This window comes from Lithobates pipiens, unplaced genomic scaffold (assembly GCF_037356315.1).
Source record: "Lithobates pipiens isolate NorthernLeopardFrog02 unplaced genomic scaffold, aLitPip1_a1.2 Scaffold_27, whole genome shotgun sequence".
In the NCBI taxonomy this organism is placed as follows: domain Eukaryota; kingdom Metazoa; phylum Chordata; class Amphibia; order Anura; family Ranidae; genus Lithobates; species Lithobates pipiens.
Window position 1 is genome coordinate 75,905,615 of NW_027507788.1, and position 20,422 is coordinate 75,926,036.

A 20,422-nucleotide genomic window follows, 5' to 3' on the forward strand; every position below is an offset into this window, starting at 1 on the left:
TTAACAGAGGAAAATCAGACAGCACTGGCCACCCACCTCCCATTTAAGTGGTGCAAAGGAGAACTGACCTATTTAGGCATAAAACTGATGGCACAAATAGCCAATTTATATGGTGCTAACTACCTACCCCTGCTGAATAAAATTAAAGATAATATAAATAAAATGAGATATAAAGCACTCACTTGGATGGGGAGGATAAACGCAATAAAAATATTTATATTGCCATTGGTAATCTACACATTTCAAATGATCCCAGTTGCCTTAGAGCCGGTTCACACAGCGGGCGATGCGAGGCGACACGACTCGCCTCGCATCGCTCTCGCAAGTCGCCCCCGTTCTGTACAATGGAACCGTTCTGAGAGGAGTGACTCGAGTTGCTCCGACTCAGAAAAAAGGTTCCTGTACTACTTTTGGGCGACCTCGGGGCGACTTGCATTGACTTCTATACAGAAGTCATTTGCAAGTCGCCGCTGAGGCCGCGGCAGGTCGCGGCGAGGCAAGTCGGAGTCGCCTCGCCTGCTGTGTGAACCGGCCCTTACCCCCAAGTTATTTCAGAAAGTTAAAATCTATGATAACAGCGTTCATATGGGCACGTAAAAAATCTGCGTATAGCCTATAACGTCCTAGTGAAGGAGAAAGATAAAGGAGGTGTAGCATTGCCAGACCTTAAAAAATACTACGAAGCAATAGTTATTTCAAGGATAGCTGACTGGAGCCATAATAAGCAAGAGAAGAGTTGGGTAGAGTTGGAAGGTACACTAAGCAGCACGGAGTTGGTAAAGATGATATGGATACCTCCCTATTACAGGGATTTGGGGATTAGCACGAGCACTTTAACAAGGCACACTTTAAAAATTTGGAATAAAATCAATAAAAGGCACAACTGGCACTATAAGGCCCCTTTCACACGGATGGATAGAATGGTGCTTTTAGCTGCGGATTTTCTAGTTTTCCACCGCAGCCAAAGGCACACAATGCTTTCCTATGGCCCTGTTCACACACAGCGTTTAACTGCGATTTCGTTATGTGCGGTTCGGTGTGAATAGAAAAAATAGAATTGTATGCGTCCAGGTGCGATGTAGCGCAGCTATATGCACATAACCGCAGGTAATCGCAGTCTTTTGTATCAACTGCGGCCAGCAGCGTGAAAGAAAAAAAAAACACCCGGAAGCACATCCTAATCAGCAGGTGTACCTGGGAAATGACACAGGAAGTTGAGAGGGATAGAGGAAAGGGGAGACGACAGCATGGCGGCAAGAGACATCTCGCACGAGGCCATTATCGCACTGGTGCATGCCCGACCAGAGTTATGGGACTCGGAATGCCCAGGATATGCAGACCGAGTGCTGAAGAGAGCAAAGTGGGAGGAAGTCTACAAATATGTCACACGGAACTGGAACGAGATGTCTGCGACTGAACAGGATAACCGAGGTGAGTGCAAGGTTTGTTGTGTCTATGCAGCAGGGTACACATGCATCCTAGTGAAGATTTTACCCCCTAATGACCAGGCCATTTTATAGCAATACAGCACTGCGTCACTGACCATGCTGCAAACAAACTAAATTGAATGGGAACTCAATGGTTGGGGTCTTCCCTATAGTGTTGTCCGGGTGGGAGGGGGCAGATCTGTCTCGACTTTTGTCCCTAACGTGTTATGTTTTTTATATATTGCAGGAAAGGAGGTTTATACACGTTGGAGGTCCCTGCGCGACTGGTACAAAAAAGAAGTCAACGAAGAGAAGGCTGCGGAGAGAAGCGGAGTACCCTCAACTCGTCGCAGGCCTAACCCCCATGCAGAGGCTTTGTAATTTTTGAGGCACACCACTGAGATGCGCGCGTAAGTATATCCATTTATTTTACTTAGCGATTTGTGACCAGTATAGGCGTATTCGTGTTTTTTTTTTTTAAACGTGTAATGTTTATTGTTACCTAGAACTGTGTCAAGTGTCCCTGTGAAAGCAAGCGCAAGGCGTGAAAGTTCGTCACCATCACCATCAGGAGACGCTGACACCAGTCAAGAAACCACAGAGACAGTGTCATCCCAAGAATATCATCCATCCACTCAAGAACCTGCGGTATGTATTTTAAAAATGTCACAATCTCTGTCCAAAAAAAAGTATTACTTACATTTTCAAAGGGCAGCTGGTGTTGGTACAAATGTTGGAGAAACAACAACAGCTTATTTTTGGGCAAAGTGTGACTTGTACTTCTGTCTTTGGAGGTCTTCAGTGAGATCAGGTTTTTGCGGCAAAACAAGTACCTGCGTCTGATCTATTCTAAACAGGTGCTGCAATATTTGTACAAGCATCATCATGATATGCTGTTCACTAAAGTGTGACCTCAGTATCAGATGCATAATCTATATATTCTAACTATTGCAGGCAAATCCAGATAGGAGAGTCCGGTCTACTTCCACCACCCGTCGAACACGCCTTACTCAACAAGAGACACCTTTTGAGGAATATTTAAACCGTATCATTGAAGAAATGAGAAACCAATCACAAAACCAGGCCAAAGATGATGAATTCCTCAACATCTCAAGCTCAGATGTTATGTTCTTGAGAATGTTGCTTTGTGTAATCAGGGAGATTCCTGCAGATAAGCGCACTGAGGTCAGGGGTGATATACATGCCTATTTAACGTATATCGTGTCCGCTTGCAAAGAGCAACGCCCATATCCTAAATTTCAGCCATGGGCTATGGGTTTTAATTCACCTAGTGGCTCTTTCAGTAGACCAATGCCCAGTCAGCAGTGCCATAACACAACATCTGCCATTAACCCTTATGCAGGACCCCCGCCACTGTATACACCTTACCCATCTAATCCTGGTTACCAAAGGATGCATGTGCAGCCACACCCAGTGTCTTCACCCTCATCTTCCCATTCAGGATCACCCGTAGATGTTGGCAGTGAACCAAGCCATTCTTCCCTGCGTAACCCTAATTATCCAATGTATGAAAACTTATAGTTTTGTCCTTCTAATTTGTTATTCCTATGGCAGTCATATGAACAATTTTTCTTGTTGTGTTAATTTAATGTTACTTAATGTTTTACCTACACGACCTAATGTTTACAACCAACCCCAGATTCCTCCATCTACACTGAACTGTACGCACAGAAAAATCTCCCACTGTCCCAAGCTTATACATGTTGCTACTTGGCCCCACTTGCTCTCACAATACCTGAACTTTCTGATTGGGTGCTAGCATTGTTTAGGTTGAGAGCCTTGGCCCAGTGGGAGATTACCCCATCTACACAGTGGAGTGTACATGGAGACATCTTTTGCACTTTCTCCATCTAGCCAAATATTTCAGAACTGTTTACCGCACTCAGTGTCCATCTTTAAAGTCTAAAAAATGTATAAGGCCCCTTACACACATGCGGACAGTATGTCCATATTTCATCCATCCGTTTGCGGATGAAATACAGACATACATGCATCCCTATGGGATAGCGGATGTCTGCGGATGAATATCCGTAGACACCCGCTATTGTCCGCCACCGCAATTGTCCGATTCTGTAGACGGAGGGAAATCCAATTTTTCTAGCAGTCTGCAGAGCGGATTGGATGAACATGGACAGACGGTCCGTGCTCTTCCGATCCCCATAGAGGAGAACAGAGAGCTGACAGGGCGGTCCCTGCACAGTGTGCCGGGACCGCCCTGTCTGCCACCGGCTCAGCGGGGACAACGGAGCGATCCCCGCCGAGCGAGCGGATCATCGAAAGGGACCTTACAGCACTTCAGGAATACTGTATTCTTTTTTTTTTTCTTTTTTTTTAGGGGGGGGGGGGGTAGTGGGGGATATTTTGGGGACTCGATATCTGTTGCACTTGAAATTCAATACTTGAAACTAAAAGGAAATTTTATATATATATATTCCAAAGGGATTAAAAAACAGTTTTCTATACTTGCAAGCATTCAATGTTTTCTAAGGTTTGTCTATTTTTTATACACCCTGTGCGTAGCAAAAGATAGAAATAAAAACAATTTAAATTGTAGAAAATTGTCAACTACTTTATTTAAGGCAAATGTGAAAACTGACACAAAAACTTGAAAACTGTGATGAACAAACTTTGACATGTAAGGTCCATGCAACACCGGTTAAAAATTTACACATAGTCAAATTGCCATGGCAGCTGTAACATCTTCACTCAAAAAGTAATCAGTGAAATGTTCACGGACTTGTAGGGCCTCATTACTTGGACGAGTGCCAGTAACATGACCTATGGGTTCCTCAGAAACAGGGGTTTCGGTGGCCACGATCTCCTTACCCCTCAAAAAATTGTGGAGAACACAACATGCTAGAACCACATTGACGGCATGATCAACTTCTAGATGCATGGCTTTCATAAAAACACGCCATTTGGCAGTGCAAATGCCAAATGCGCACTCAACCATTTTTCTAGCTCTGCTGAGTCGATGCCTGGTATAGGGCCTTAGCAGGTGAGTAGATAAGGCAAATGCCTCATCTCCCAGCACTACAAATGGAAGATACGGTCCAGTAGTACCAGGGAGAGGACTTGACTGTGGCACCTGAAATTCGCCATATTGAAACCGCCGGCCCATTACGGAATTTCTGAAAATTCTAGAATCTCCAGAACTCCCATACGCTCCAACATCCACAGCGATGAACTTCATATTTGCATCGCTGAGTCCCAGAAGCACAATGGAAAAGTATTTCTTATAGTTGAAAAAGCGGGAACCGGATTTTGGAGGCTTGATGAGCCGGATGTGTTTCCCATCTAATGCCCCAATGCAGTTTGGGAAGTTGGTCTTCTCCCAAAATTCCTCCGCTATTTCCTCCCACAGACTGGATGTTGGCTCCAGCATGACTGATGTTTTCAGTTCTTCCCATATAATATGACAGGTATCGTGCACAATGATGGATACGGTGGAAATTCCCATCAGAAATTGATTATGGAGGGAGGTGAAACTGGCACCAGTGGCAAGGTATCTGCAATACAAAATTGATTCAGAAAATATAAAATATAGTAAAATAAATAAAATTAAAAAAAAAAATTCAATATACGTATGGAGTTCTACATGGTAACAAATAAACATCAGCATCTATATAAGCTGATGACTTTTAACACATCGCAGCCCAAAGATGAAACATCCCTCGGCTCTGGTAGTAGGTGCTGGCATCCAAACAGCAAGCCTGGTGGTGGGTTGGTCTAGTACAAAAAATTATTTGGTGGTACCTTGCTTGTTAATGCAAAATTCTGCCTTTGTGTTCAGAGCTCACCTACATAATTAGAAACTACTGAAATATTATGACGTTTCCTATTTGCAAGAAAAAAACTGACTGTGCAAGGCACGATAGATAGTTTTCAAGGATAAAAAATAATGGTTATGGTAGTAATGTGCTAAAAATCGCTGTTGTGATATAGATTAGGTCATAGATTTATATATATATATATATATATATATATATATATATATATATATATATATATATATATATATATATATAAAATATATTATGCAAGAACATATATACACATATATATATATATATATATATAATATATACATACACACTATTGCCAATATTGGCTAAACCTGCATGTACATGAATTTAAGCATTTGTTCAACATATGGAAAACCTACCTTAACCACTACAATACAGGGCACTTTCGCCCCCTTCATTCCCAGCCCAATTTTCAGCTTTCAGCGCTCTAGCGCTTTCAGTGACAATTGCGCAGTCATGCTACACTGTACCCAAATTAAATTTTTATCATTTTGTTCGCACAAACAGAGCTTTATTTTGGTGGTATTTATTCACGACTCCGTTTTTTATTTTTTGCGATATAAGCGCAAAAAAGTGGAAATTTGGAAAAAAAAACAATATTTTCTTTTTTCTATTTTAAAAGAAATCCAATAAAATCAAATTTTGTCATAAATTTAAGCCAAAATGTATTCTGCTACATGTTTTTGGTAAAAAAAATTCCGTTAAGTGTATAATAATTGGTTTGTGTGATCACGGACATATGTACGCAAATGATCATGTACATATGTGTGCAGGTGATCACGTACATATGTGTGCAGATGATCATTGGGACATGTGATTTTAGTGGGACATATGTGGGGGACATGTTTTTATTATTAGTGACATGTGTTTTTATTATTTGGGGACATGTATGTTTTGGGGACATGTGTGGGGACATTGTGTTTATACTGTGTGGTGTGTTTACTGTGTGGTGATTTGTGTGTACACTAGACTAGTGATCAGTGAGTAAAAAGCTGTAAAAAACAGCTCATACTCACTGATCATCAGCCGGCTGCAGCGATCTGCTCTCCTCTCCTCAGCGATGACTTTCGTGTGAGGAGAGGAGGAGCCGATTGCCTAGCAACCGGCTGTTTGTTTACATCACATGACGGCCGTGATTGGACACAGCCGTCATGTGATCAGGAGGGCCAATCACAGAGCCCTCCTGCCGATCTGAGATGCGCCGTGTCCGGGTGACACGGAGCATCGGGATCGCGCCGCTGCGCGGGCGATCCCGCTCCTCCTGATGGACGTTCCTGAACGTCCTATCAGGAGTAGACGGCTCCCACCCGGCCGTATATGTGCATTGGCCGGGTGGGAAGTGGTTAAAGTAAGTAACAGCCGTTCTTCTGGACTAATGCTTCTTCGCATATTGGTCGTGGTTCTGGTCAGGCGTCCTCTAACAAGTCCCAACAGCTCATCAAAGCACGCCACCGACATCCTTGTGTAATTCTGGAACTTGTCCCCATGAGTCCTCATCTCACCGAACATGAGGGCAAAGTAGCCGATCGATAGGCGCTGGGACGTTAAGGGATGGACCCAGTAACGACGAGGACGTCGCCTACTCTGGATCGCTCTTCTTGTCTTCATCCTCATCATCAGCAATATGAGCATTGCAAGCAAACTACCCATATTTGCATTAATTTTTTCAAAAAACTCTGGCACAAAACTGAACACTCCTCTCCCTGCAAAACTCCAATACACACTCAGCCAGAGAACAAAGAAACAGGTTTGAAATACAGAGGACCGCAATGCATCATGGGTACATTCCAGGGAACAAAAACATAAATAAATAAAAGGGTTGCTATGGGAATAAAACTGCAGTTAAACGCAACCGCATAAAAACGCACGTAAACGCAGGTAATCGCACTGTACAAATGCAGCAGATCGCTGTACCTGGAGCCTTGAATTTTGCAGAAAAAAATAAACATGATAAACTGCGGCAGAACAGCCACCCGTGTGAAAGGGGCCTAACTCCCCTTTAATGTCACTTTTAGATACAAATTATTTTCTTCCAGGGAAAGAGGAGCGTTTATATTTTAGTAGGTGGGCAAAGAGAGAGGAAATAACAATAGCGGAAGTGATGAAAGGAAATAGGATAAGCACTTTTAGGGAAATTACACAAGAATGGGGACAGAAGCCATTAGATAGATGGAGATGCACGCAAATTACACATTTTATTCAAGGGTTACCACAGCCGCTGAGAGGAAAAACACTACTTAGACCATTAGAGAAATTATTTAAAGAAGCACAATGTTTAGAGAGAAGGGTTTCTAAAATTTACAAAATACTAAGACAAGAGGCAGACTCCGAGTTTCCAGCTTACTTAGGGAAATGGGAGGAGGAGATTGGCTCATTAAGAAATGACGAGCATAGGGGAAAAATAATTGAAATGACCCACTCACTTCCTATGGACGTTCAAACGGTTGAAATGTCTTTCAAATTATTAGCGAGGTGGTACTTGACCCCCCAAAGAGTACAGAGGTTTGGAGAAGACAACCGGGTTTATTGTTGGAGGGAATGCAATGCACCAGGGACTTTTAAGCACATATGGTGGGACTGCCCCAAAATAGTCCCTTTCTGGGAGAAAATAATAGAAATGATATTCTTAGCGACAGGGGAAAGGATTGGAAAATCCCCATGGAAATGTTTGTTCCACGACACAGAGAAAGGGATCACACAATATAGAAACACATTGATTCCAGATCTCTTGAACGCAGCAAAATCTTTGATTCCATGCCACTTGAAAACGGTGCAGGTCCCGACAATATCAGAATGGGTGCGGAAAGTAGAATACATAAGGGTAATAGAGGAGTCTATACAGAAATTGGAGGAAACGGGACAAAAATATCAAAGGAAATGGCAACAATGGAGAACTTTTTTGAATAAGGTACGCCTTGAAAGGCTCGAGGGGAATGGGGAGGGAGAGGAATAGAAGGGAGAGGCAAGGGGAGGTTCTCGCCTTTTTTTTTTTTTTTTTTTTTTTTTTTGGGGGGGGGGGGGGGAGGGTTAAGGTTAATGGGTGTGAAATACAATTGTAAACTGTGATAATGACATTGGTGTAATATGTATTTGTATTTAGTACATGTCTTTTTTAAAAAAAACTAAAAAATAAAGAATATATATATAAAAAAAAAACATTTATCAGATTTTTAACAAATCGATATTAAAGGGGTTGTAAAGGTAAATGTTTTTTCACCTTAATGCATTCTATGCATTAAGGTGAAAAAACATCTGACAATGCCTGCGCCCCCAGCCCTCCGTTTTACTTACCTCACCCCTCGAAAATCCAGCGCTCACCCCCCACCGTCCTTTCCACCGTTCAGCCTGGCCGCTGATTGGCTGGAGTGGATGGATGGAAAGCAGCACAGCCCTTGGCTCGCACTGCTGTCAATCACATCCACTGACCCGGGGGGCGGGACCGCGTGATATAGCGAGCGGCTATAGCCACCGGCTGTATCACGGGAGCGCGCTCGCAGATGCTTCTCACCATGCGAGGGAGCTCGCATGAACGTGCGAAGCACCTGCGGGAGGAAGCCGAGACAGCCGCCGAGAGACCCCAGAAGAGCAGGTTCGGGGCCACTCTGTGCAAAACGAGCTGCACAGTGGAGGTAAGTATAACATGTTTGTTATTTAAAAAAATAAAATAAATTCACTTGATAATCCCTTTAAAGGACATGAGGATGTTGTCTTTGGGCACAGCATATACTGCAGGCTGCAGTATGAGTTCTCTGGCCTCCTGTTTTTGTTCTGTCTCCCCCCTTCAGTTGCCATTGCTATGAGACATCCCATATAGTTATTACTATGACTCTGTGTCCCCTGATGTAAGAAAAGAAAATACGATTTTTATAACCGCTTACCTGTAAAATCGTTTTCTTTGATGTACATCAGGGGACACAGAGGTCCCTCCCTTCTTCTTATACACTTATATTGCTTGGCTTCAAAATTGAGTACTCCCAGTAGTGGAAGGGGTTATATGGAGGAAGTTCACGCCTTAAGGGGAGTGCCAGTTTCCAGCACCTGATACGCCGATATAACCCACATAGCTATTACTATGGGACTGTGTCCCCTGATGTACATCAAAGAAAAGGATTTTACAGGTAAGCTGTTTTAAAAATCCTTTTTTTAAGAGCTATGGGAGGAAGTGAAGTTTTGACGTTGCTTCTGCCCTGCAATGGTATGGAGACGGGTGGGGGCCATCTTCCCCTCAATCGTCTCCATACCCAGCAAGGGACAACTTCCGATTGCCTCTGCTGCTGCTGCTGACGGCTCCGGTAAGCAGCAGAGGGCACTGGAGTGAGGCGGGGGGAGGGGTCCTCTCTCGACACAGATAAAAGTAAAGCAAATCCGTTGCAGAGACCACTGTTATCGGAAAGCGGGCCGCCGGCTGAAGAAGGATACTGAGGTTGTGGCAGCTAGCTGCTGCCATAACAACGATATTGCTTTTCAAAGTTAGTGTATCGGCGTGCGGCGGTCCGTAAGTGGTTAAAGCGGAGATCCGCAGATTATTATTTTTTTTTTTAAAGTTAGCAGCTACAAATACTGCAGCTGCTGACTTTTAAAATAAAAATGTCGGTGGTCATATTGCCAAAGTCCAAACACTAGAGACCAGCCATATCTTTTTGGATTGGTTGCCATTTTGCCATGGTCCCAGAATACAGAATGGAAGAAGAGAACCAGAAATGGAAAATTAATTTGATGTGGGCTGTAAATAACAACTGCCTTGTGTGAGTAGCATTCTTTTTTTAACCACTTTCAGACCGGACCATTTTGCTGGTAAATGACCAGAGGTCTTTTTACACTTTGGCACTGTGCTGCTTTAACTGGTAATTGCGCGGTCATGCAATGTTGTACCCAAACAAAATTTGCGTCCTTTTCTTCCCACAAATAGAGCTTTCTTTTGATGGTATTTGATTGCCTCTGCGATTTTTATTTTTTGCGATATAAACGTAAAAAGACCGCAAATTTTGAAAAAAAATGATATTTTCTACTTTTTGTTATTAGAAAAATCCAATAAACTCAATTTTAGTCATACATTTAGGCCAAAATGTATTCAGCCACATGTCTTTGGTAAAAAAAAAGTCAATAATTGTATATTTATTGGTTTGCGCAAAAGTTGTCACATCTACAAACTAAGGTACGTTTTCTGGAATTTACGCAGCTTTTAGTTTACGACTGCCTATCTCATTTCTTGAGGTGCTAAAATGGCAGGGCAGTACAAAACCCCCCCAAATGACCCCATTTTGGAAAGTAGACCCCCTAAGGAAATTGATAAGAGGCATGTTGAGCCCATTGAATATTTTATTTTTTTGCCTCAAGCGATTGAATAATGACAAAAAAAAAAATTTTTTTTTTTTACACAAAGTTGTCACTAAATGATATATTGCTCACACATGCTATGGGCGTATGTGAAATGACACCCCAAAATAAATTCTGCTGCTTCTCCTGAGTACGGGGATACCACATATGTGGGACTTTTTGGGAGCCTAGCCGCGTACGGGGCCCCGAAAACCAAGCACCGCCTTCAGGCTTTCTAAGGGCGTAAATTTTTGAGTTCACTTCTCACTACCTATTACAGTTTTGAAGGCCATAAAATGCCAAGATGGCACAAAACCCCCACAAATGACCCCATTTTAGAAAGTAGACACCCCAAGCTATTTGCTGAGAGGCATGTTGAGTTCATGGAATATTTTATATTTTGCCACAAGTTGCGGGAAAATTACAAACTTTTTTTTTTTTTTTTTTTTTTTTAACAAAGTTGTCACTAAATGATATATTGCTCATGCATGCCATGGGCATATGTGAAATGACACCCCAAAATAAATTCTGCTGCTTCTCCTGAGTACGGGGATACCACATATGTGGGACTTTTTGGGAGCCTAGCCGCGTACGGGGCCCCGAAAACCAAGCACCGCCTTCAGGCTTTCTAAGGGCGTAATTTTTTGATTTCACTCCTCACTACCTATTACAGTTTTGAAGGCCATAAAATGCCAAGATGGCACAAAACCCCCACAAATGACCCCATTTTAGAAAGTAGACACCCCAAGCTATTTGCTGAGAGGCATGTTGAGTCCATGGAATATTTTATATTTTGCCACAAGTTGCGGGAAAATTACAAACTTTTTTTTTTTTTTTCACAAAGTTGTCACTAAATGATATATTGCTCACGCATGCCATGGGCATATGTGAAATGACACCCCAAAATAAATTCTGCTGCTTCTCCTGAGTATGGGGATACCACATATGTGGGACTTTTTGGGAGCCTAGCCGCGTACGGGGCCCCGAAAACCAAGCACCGCCTTCAGGCTTTCTAAGGGCGTTACAGTTTTGAAGGCCATAAAATGCCAAGATGGCACAAACCCCCCCCAAATGACCCCATTTTGGAAAGTAGACACCCCTAAATTTAGGGGTACACTAGTGAGACTAGGTAATAAATGGCGGGTGCCCTGAAACTATAAAAAAATAACTAACCAACCAGCGTCACCTGTAACAGTTATATGGTGATCACTGGTGAAAGGGTTAACTAGGGGGCAATTAGGGGGCTTTATGCGGTAGTATATGGGGGTCCCTGGCGCTATAAAAAGCTGCAGCGAACCTAAATACCTACCTGCCTAACTAGCGTCACCTGTGACACTAATACAGCGATCAGAAAAACGATCGCTTATTAGGCTGGGTTCACACTGGAGCGATGCGGGAACGCCACGAATGCGCGGCGGGTTCCCGCATCGCATGCCTCCCGGCGGCAGTTCACACTGCCCTATGCGAACTGCTGGGAGTGTCAGTGAAATGTTACTGACACCCCCAGATCAGTTCGCATATCGCAGTGCGATCTGCAAACTCGGATCGCATGGTGTGAACACCCATGAGATCCGATTCTGCTGCGGGCCAAAAAAAGGGTCCCGTGCGAATTTGCGGCGGGTGCGGCGAATGGCTGAACTCGAATCGCACAGAGATCGGATGTGATTTGCACTGCAGTGCGGTGCGAATCACATCCGTTCTCATAAACCGCTGCAATGTGAACCCAGCCTTAGTGACACTGGCGACGGGGGGTGATCACGGGGTTAAACCTTTATTGGGGGGGTTAGGGGGGTACCTTAGAACTAAAGGGGGCTAACCCTAACTGCCCTAACAGTTATTAGTCACAAATGACACCCGCCGGGTGATCAGGGGGTTAAACCTTTATTAGGTAATAAATGGCGGGTGCCCTGAAACTATAAAAAAATAACTAACCAACCAGCGTCACCTGTAACAGTTATATGGTGATCACTGGTGAAAGGGTTAACTAGGGGGCAATCAGGGGGCTTTATGCGGTAGTATATGGGGGTCCCTGGCGCTATAAAAAGCTGCGGCGAACCTAAATACCTACCTGCCTAACTAGCGTCACCTGTGACACTAATACGGCGATCAGAAAAATGATCGCTTATTAGGCTGGGTTCACACTGGAGCGATGCGGAAACGCCGCGAATCCGCGGCGGGTTCCCGCATCGCATGCCTCCCGGCGGCAGTTCACACTGCCCTATGCGAACTGCTGGGAGTGTCAGTGAAATGTTACTGACACCCCCAGATCAGTTCGCATATCGCAGTGCGATCTGCAAACTCGGATCGCATGGTGTGAACACCCATGCGATCCGATTCTGCTGCGGGCCAAAAAAAGGGTCCCGTGCGAATTTGCGGCGGATGCGGCGGGTGTGGCGGGTGCGGCGGGTGCGGCGAATGGCTGAACTCGAATCGCACAGAGATCGGATGTGATTTGCACTGCAGTGCGGTGCGAATCACATTCGTTCTCATAAACCGCTGCAATGTGAACCCAGCCTTAGTGACACTGGCGACGGGGGGTGATCACGGGGTTAAACCTTTATTGGGGGGGTTAGGGGGGTACATTAGAACTAAAGGGGGCTAACTCTAACTGCCCTAACAGTCATTACAGTCACAAATGACACCAATGCAAAAAAAAAAAAAAAAAAAAAAAAATGACATTGGTGTCACTGTGACTGGGGGGCAGGGGTAATTGGGGGGGTGATCGGGGGGTAAAGGGGGGGTGTTAGTGTGCCTGGCATGTTCTACTGTGTGTGTGAGTGTTGGTGCAACTTACTGATCCGCTCTCCTCCGTGTCGGAACGAAAAATACCGACACGGAGGAGAGAATACATCACTTCCTCTCCTGTGTTTACATTACAGGAGAGGAAGTGATGTCACCGGGGATTTCTATTCGTCGGGAGCGATCGCGAGGGGGTGGCCATGAATGAATGGCCGTCCCCTCGTCCGGGATCGCTCCCGTACGAATACCGACCGCCGCAGGCACCGGGCAGGGGCCCGATCGGGCCCCCGACCCGCGGGAGGCAAGGGACGTACATGTATGTCCTTATGCCTGCCCGTGCCATTGTACCGACGTACATCGGCGTGCGGCGGTCGGCAACTGGTTAATTGGTGAAGTTTTACACTACTACACTGAGTTCCTTCCTTATTTCTATATTCCCCTGAGTTTTTTCTGCACAGTGCTGTGGGAGCCCTTATTCTGTGTCATGGAGTGTGCCATCCATCCCAGCAGGTATCTCTCCTAAAAAGTGCAGCCAGGCCTCCATGTTTGATGCCTTACCTGATGGTAAGCAGTTTGTAAGTTGGGCGTGGAGTAGCATACGGTTGCGTAAGATTGGGGAGATATACACATTCTATTTCTTGCACCGATCACCTTTTATTTGGACTGATTTTGCACTGTGCACTTTATTAAATGATCATCTTTGGACACTTTTGAGTAATTGATTTTTATGTAATATTCTAAAAGCGCAACACAATTATTTTGCTTATTGTTTTTATCTTATGTGGGAGTTCAGTGAGTGCTGAAGTTGATGTCTATTGGTTTCATATGGTTGTAAGTTTTCTGACACTGAGCGCAATCAATATTTATTCTTCTAGGAAGTATTGATAGTTTTAAAAGGCTCTTGGATGTGTAACTTGGTGAACACAATATACAGAGATATGGGAAATGATTATCGACATGAACACACCTCCACCAAGTGCACAGGTTGGACTGGGTGGACTAGTGTCTTTATTCGCTTCAGCCCCAAAAGATTTTACCACCTTCCTGACCAGAGCACTTTTTTGCAATTCGGCACTGCATCGCTTTAACTGACAATTGCGCGGTCCTGCAACATGGCTCCCAAACAAAATTGACGTTCCCCCCCCCATAGAGCTTTAGTTTGGTGGTATTTCATCACCCCTGCAGTTTTTATTTTTTGCACTATAAACCAAAAAGTGACAATTTTGAATAAAACACATTATTTTTTACATTTTTCTATAATAAATATCCGCCAAAAATATATATAAAAAAAAACTTTTTTTCCTCAGTTTGGCCGATATGTATTCTTCTACATTTTTTTGGTAAAAGTGTTTGATTTGTGTAAAAGTTATAACGTTTACAAAATAGGGGATAGTTTTATGACATTTTTATTAATGTTTTTTTTTTAATAGTAATGGCAGCGGTCAGGGATTTTTATTGTCACTGCCACATTATAGCGGACACATCGGACATTTTTGACACTTTTTGGGACTATTGTCATTTATACAGCAATCAGTGCTATACAAATGCACTGATTCCTTGTAAATTACACTGGCAGTGAAGGGGTTAACCACTAGGGATCAGTGTAAGGGTTAAGTATGTCCTGGGGAGTGATTTGAACTGTGGGGGGGGGCAGCGTGGCTACGTGTGACAAGTCCCTGATCTTTGCTCCCGATCACAGGGAGCAGAGATCAGTGACACTGTCACTAGGCAGAAGGGGGAGATGCTTGTTTACATAGCATCTCCCCATTCTTCCTCTCCATTAAGCGATTGCAGGTATCCCCACGGATGATAGATTCCGCATGACCCATGAACCGACTCATGGAGGCCCCGGCCGGCGCGCACGCGATGGCGGTAAATTTAAAGGGACGTACAGGTATGCCCATTTGCCCAGCCATGCTATTCTGCTGACATACATTGGCCTGCGCTGGTCGGGAACCGGTTATTTAACCTTACCAAGTATGAAACTATTTACAAACTCTGCTCTCAAGCAAGGTTTTTAAACATTATTGCTAACTTTAAGCTGACCCTTTCCATATACACAGATCAGCCATAATTTTATGGCCACCCACCTAATATTGAATAGGTCTAATTTTCGCCACCAAAACAGCCTTGACCTGGCATGGACACTGTAGACCTCTGGAGGTATGCTGTAGTATCTGGCATTAAGCCACCCATGGCAGATCCTTTCCTTGCATGTGAGCACAGGGAGGGGCGCTTTAAAAAAAAAATGATGGTTAGAAAATAAATATTTGTATATTCTCAAAAATCCACAAAAAATCCTACGGTGTAAACTTCCTAACCACTTATACATGATACATAATGACTGGTCTATATTGTTGCTGTGCAACTGGGTTCAGAAATATGTATATACCGTCCTTAAACTCTGGTGTATAAAAAAGTAAAGTGACAGTGTGCTCCTTCAAATTGTTTTGTGCTTCTTGGAAAATGGTGCCCCATAAGAAATGCACTTACCACTATTATTCACCCCACAAGGAGGTATTTCACCTTTCATAGTATGAGCCACTGTGTAGCCTGTAGAGTGGGAGGAAACTTCCTGTCCTGTGTTCTCCAAGTGCATCCTTGTCTGTGATGCATGGCTCAAAAAAACGGAAGTGATGCAATGATGCTGTATAGTCCGTCCCTACGCATTTCTTTAAGGAACATCACCTGGAGCGGTGATATCTTGCTACACCATCCGGTTTTTATATGGTATGTGGTGTGTCCTAAATTGACGGCCATTTTTGGTTAGTCCAGGCTTCGGCATGGCGGATGCTATTGCTAGTAGTGTGATTTAAAATGCAAAAAAAAACGTTGCAAATCGCATAAAGCCGCAAATAGCTAAAATTTCTGAGAAATATATGTCAGATGTATCACATGCATACAGAAATTATTTATAAACATATAAAGGAGACCATAGTTGATAAGGTTACCCTTAATGGTAAAAAACGTTGACGAAAGGAGATAAAATTAGAAGTTGGTGAGGAAACAGTTTAAATCTATGTCAATGTTCAGGCCTTTAGGCTGAAGGCTGTCTTAAGTAAAGATCCACCTGGTCTTGTTTTGGGAGATTGTTATTCTTTTATTATGACCTCTCCAATGTCCCTTTATCTTGTCTATATCATAAAAAATGTGACCAGATGAGTCCTCGTTGTGGCACTCTTTAAAGTGTCTGGATACACATGTTTTGTAAAGCCTGTTTTGATATTGTTTGTGTTCCCTAATTCTGATGAATAAAGGTCTGGTCGTTCTGCCCACATTGCTTGTGGCAAGGGCATTCCAGAACATATGTGACATGTGTGCTGGTGCACGTTATTAACTCCTTTATTTTGTATTCTTTCCCTGCAGTAATAGATCTAAAAGCCACCTTCTTTTGTTCCTTTTTTTGCTTTTTCTGCAGGGAAGACACTTTCCACATTTAAAAAATCCTTTTAGACCTTTGAAAATCTTGATTTATTTAGTGATGCGCCAACCTATTTCTTAGATCAGGAGCTCTTCCGTAAATGAAAGAGGACCGATCACAATGGATAAATTCCCACTAATAGCTGTCATCACCCCAAATGGGTAGCAATTGCAGTACCCTCAAAGACTATGATTAACAGGACAATATACTCATTCACAGGTTCTTGTAAAAGGGATTCAAAAAGAAGAACCTGGAATCCCTAAAGAATTAAATCAGAGCAATGGACAGAAATAACATGATAGAGCAGAAGAATGAGAAAAATAATTGGTACGACGAGATGGCCTTCCTCACAGGTTTCAGCCGACAACATAAATTAGTAGAAAAGGTTCTTAAAAACACTGGCTTGTTCTACAGTTGGACAACATTTTAAGAAACTTACTTACAAATAAACCCTCTTTCATTTACAGAAGAGCGCTTGCTATGCAGGTAAAAAAGCAAAAAAATGGAACAAAAGAAGGTGGCTTTTAGATGTATTACTACAGGGAAAAAATACAAAATAAAGTTAATAACGTGCACCAGCACATGTCACATATGTTCTGGAATGCCCTTGCCACAAGCAATATGTGGGCAGAACTACTATTCGTCAGAATTAGGGAACACAGAAACAATATCAACGCTGCAGGCATCATTCAGATATAACCCCACAAACTCAAGGATGTCATATGACGGCCGGCGGTGGCTAAGTGGTTAACCTGTCAGTGGTCATAAAGTTGTGGCTCATTTGTGTATGTCTGCCTGCTTATCTATGTGTGTGTGTATTGTTGGTAACCGCATCAAATGGAGTGTTTGTAAGGAACAAGACTGCATGTCGGGTTGCATTTTAGGGCTTCATTCTGGCTTTAATCTATCTGCAGAACAGAATAAACATGACAGTCTACCCTCTCAGGGGTTAGTAGAACATAATGCTGCAGCACAAATCTTTAGCCTTCCAGCTGTTCACTGGAAAGGTTTGGGTGACACAATGCACTCCATTCTGTAGCTGTCTGTTTCAGTGTATATGTGTGTATGTAGATATAGTCTAAATCATGATAGTTTTTATGCTGGAATAAATAATTGTGTTTTCTTTTAGCTGGGTCCAAACCCCACCACTGTAGGAGAAGTACATTTAAAACAAGGAGAGAGCACTCTGATGAATGGGGATCAGACCCTTTACATGGTGAATTCCGTATATCCTTATACTCTTGTATTTAATAACGAGAGCCCTCAAAATTTCACGCTGGCTGCAAAACACAAAACTTTGATTAAAAAGCGAGGTCCAGCTGCTTCCCCAAAGACAACAATAACAGATTTTTTTGGTGGGTCTACATCAAAAAGCCAAAAGAAAAGCCAACAAGAGGAAGATGATACATTGGAACCAAGCAGTAAGAGGACAAAGCGTCAGGAATCAGAATTGAGAGCAACTGAAGAGAGTGATGATTCAGACAAAGACATTTCTAGTAAACTGAGAGAATTTCAACATATGGCAGCAAATAGCGCTAATACAAAAATATCTACTGAGTCTCCAGACATACTGACTGGTGGAACCTGCAGCAAAGACTCTTGGGAAGAGCATGGAAAGCTCCTGGTGTTTAACAAGAAAGGTGTCAGAGCTTTTTCCAAGGTACAAAAATACCAGTTTATAATTCAAGCTGTGGTCAATTTGTTAATGTATTTTAGACAACATAGAAACATTTTAACACCAGCTCCTGCCCCATATTGTGAACCCACACCATTCATAGCACAAGTCTGTTATGTTACCAGTATGTTTGGGTGGGGGGGAAAAAACTGAATGTCCCAATAAATCCATAGAAATGTAGAGGGAACATATAAGCATTTTAAAGATATTGTTACAGGTGAAATTTGAACACAGGATTCCAATCCTACCGCAAACCAGAAAGCCACGGTGCTCAAAAAAGTACGAGTCTAGTAGTCCTATCCAGTGTTGGTCATCTTACTTAAAAAAAAGTAATTGGTTAAGTTACAAATTACTTCTCCCAAAAAGTAATTGCATTAGTAACTAGGTTACTACATTGGAAAAGTAATTAGTTACTCAGCAAAGTAACTGTGACAGGGTGACAGCGGTGGTACTTGGGGGGGTGTGGGGGGCTGTCAGTGGCGGTGGTGTACAGTACTTGGGGGGGGGGGGGGGTGGCAGCACTGGTACTTGGGGCGGTTGGGGATGGCAGGCAGCGGAGGTACTGGGGGGGGATGGCAGCGGTGGTGGTGCCATCCTCTCCCACCACCACCTCTGCCTCTTACTGATCCCATCCCCCACCACCACTGATCTCATCCCTACCGTATCCCCCCCATCACCTCTGTTGTAGAAGTGATGGTGGGTGGTTAGGGATGGGATCAGTAAGAAGCAGAGGTGGTGGAGGACTTGGGATGGATCGATTGCACTGCAATTCGAATCGTCAGACAGTCACTTACTTGAATGCCTCCAGGGATGCCTTTCCTCATGGGGAGAGCGAGAGACCCTCCCCTTCACTCGATTGGTGTCAGCCCCGTCTCCCTACATTCTCTCTCTCTCTCTGGATAGGCGGGTGGGGTGGGGCGGTATCTGTATATTTTAACTGAGTTACTTACATCACTGGTCTTATCCCACTGAAACCATACAAAAGATCAGCAAATTTCAGGTTAATGTGTGCTCACCTGATCCTGGTTTCGTTTCACTTTGGAGTTGATTTACTAAAGGTAAATAGACTGTGCACTTTGCAAAGTGCAGTTTCTCGAGAGCTTAGTAAATGTTCACACGCTCTGCTGACTTCCATCATTCAATCATGTGCAAGCAAAAATGTTTTTTTAATTTTATTTTTCCTTCCACCTGATTGAGTATTCTTTGCAAAGTGAAGCTTTAACACATTTAATAAGCTCTGGAGCAACTGTACTTGCAAAGTGCATAGTTTATTTGCCTGTGATAAATCAACCCCTTTCTTCCAATGAGAGCACCAGTACAAAATAGACTGGGAAATAATTATAACCTTCATTGCTGTTCTAGAAAAACATTTTCTCTAGGAGTCCAGGACAGCACTAGAGATGGGCTCCTTTAAAGGGCGGCTTTCATCCCTGTTTCTTTGTGTTGTAAAGGTGGCAGGCATCTGAGTCCCCCGGTCAGGCTGCAGAGGAGTTGGTACCTCCTCCAGGATAGCCCGGGGAGGGCTGGCGTTCCTCGCACGGTGATCTGGATACTATGGTATCCCGGCGTAAGTCAGGCGGGGAGCAGGCATAGGCCTCGTGTTCTGGCCTGTGGAACGCAGGAGGAGGCTGGGGACTTTCGGCGCACCACTTCCGGTTCTGGGTCACAAGATGAGCGTGGACATCGGAGCCATGATGGTCTTTTTAAAAAAAAAAAAACTGCCAGCCACAGCACGGTCCTGATCCACAGAGCGGTGCTCCAGCAAGAAACAGAGGACAACTGAACGAGGTGGCAGCCCAGCCAGCTCAGCTCAGGTAGGCGGAACACTAGGGTGCCTTTGACCTACAGGACTGGGGGGTGATGGCTTAATGTAGCTCCCATTTCCCCCCCCTTTTTGTTCTGGGATACAGGCTAAAGAGTCATGTGAATCCCGACAGTGGCTGGTGGGGGTGCACATAGGTGTTGGTGAAGGTATAAACCCACTGATTGGCTAAGTTTTTTTTCTGACAGCTGCTTG

At 43.6% G+C, this 20,422-nt stretch overlaps 1 protein-coding gene across 2 annotated transcripts in view; it reads left to right on the forward strand.

Annotated features, from left to right (window-relative positions):
• PNKP (polynucleotide kinase 3'-phosphatase) overlaps positions 1-20,422 on the forward strand; it is a 603,977-nt gene that overhangs the window by 153,154 nt on the left and 430,401 nt on the right. For both annotated transcript variants that reach the window (XM_077457083.1, XM_077457082.1), the window contains exon 4: positions 17,860-18,390. In XM_077457083.1, coding sequence (XP_077313209.1) covers positions 17,860-18,390 — 531 coding nt within the window. The remainder of the gene's footprint in view (positions 1-17,859; positions 18,391-20,422) is intronic.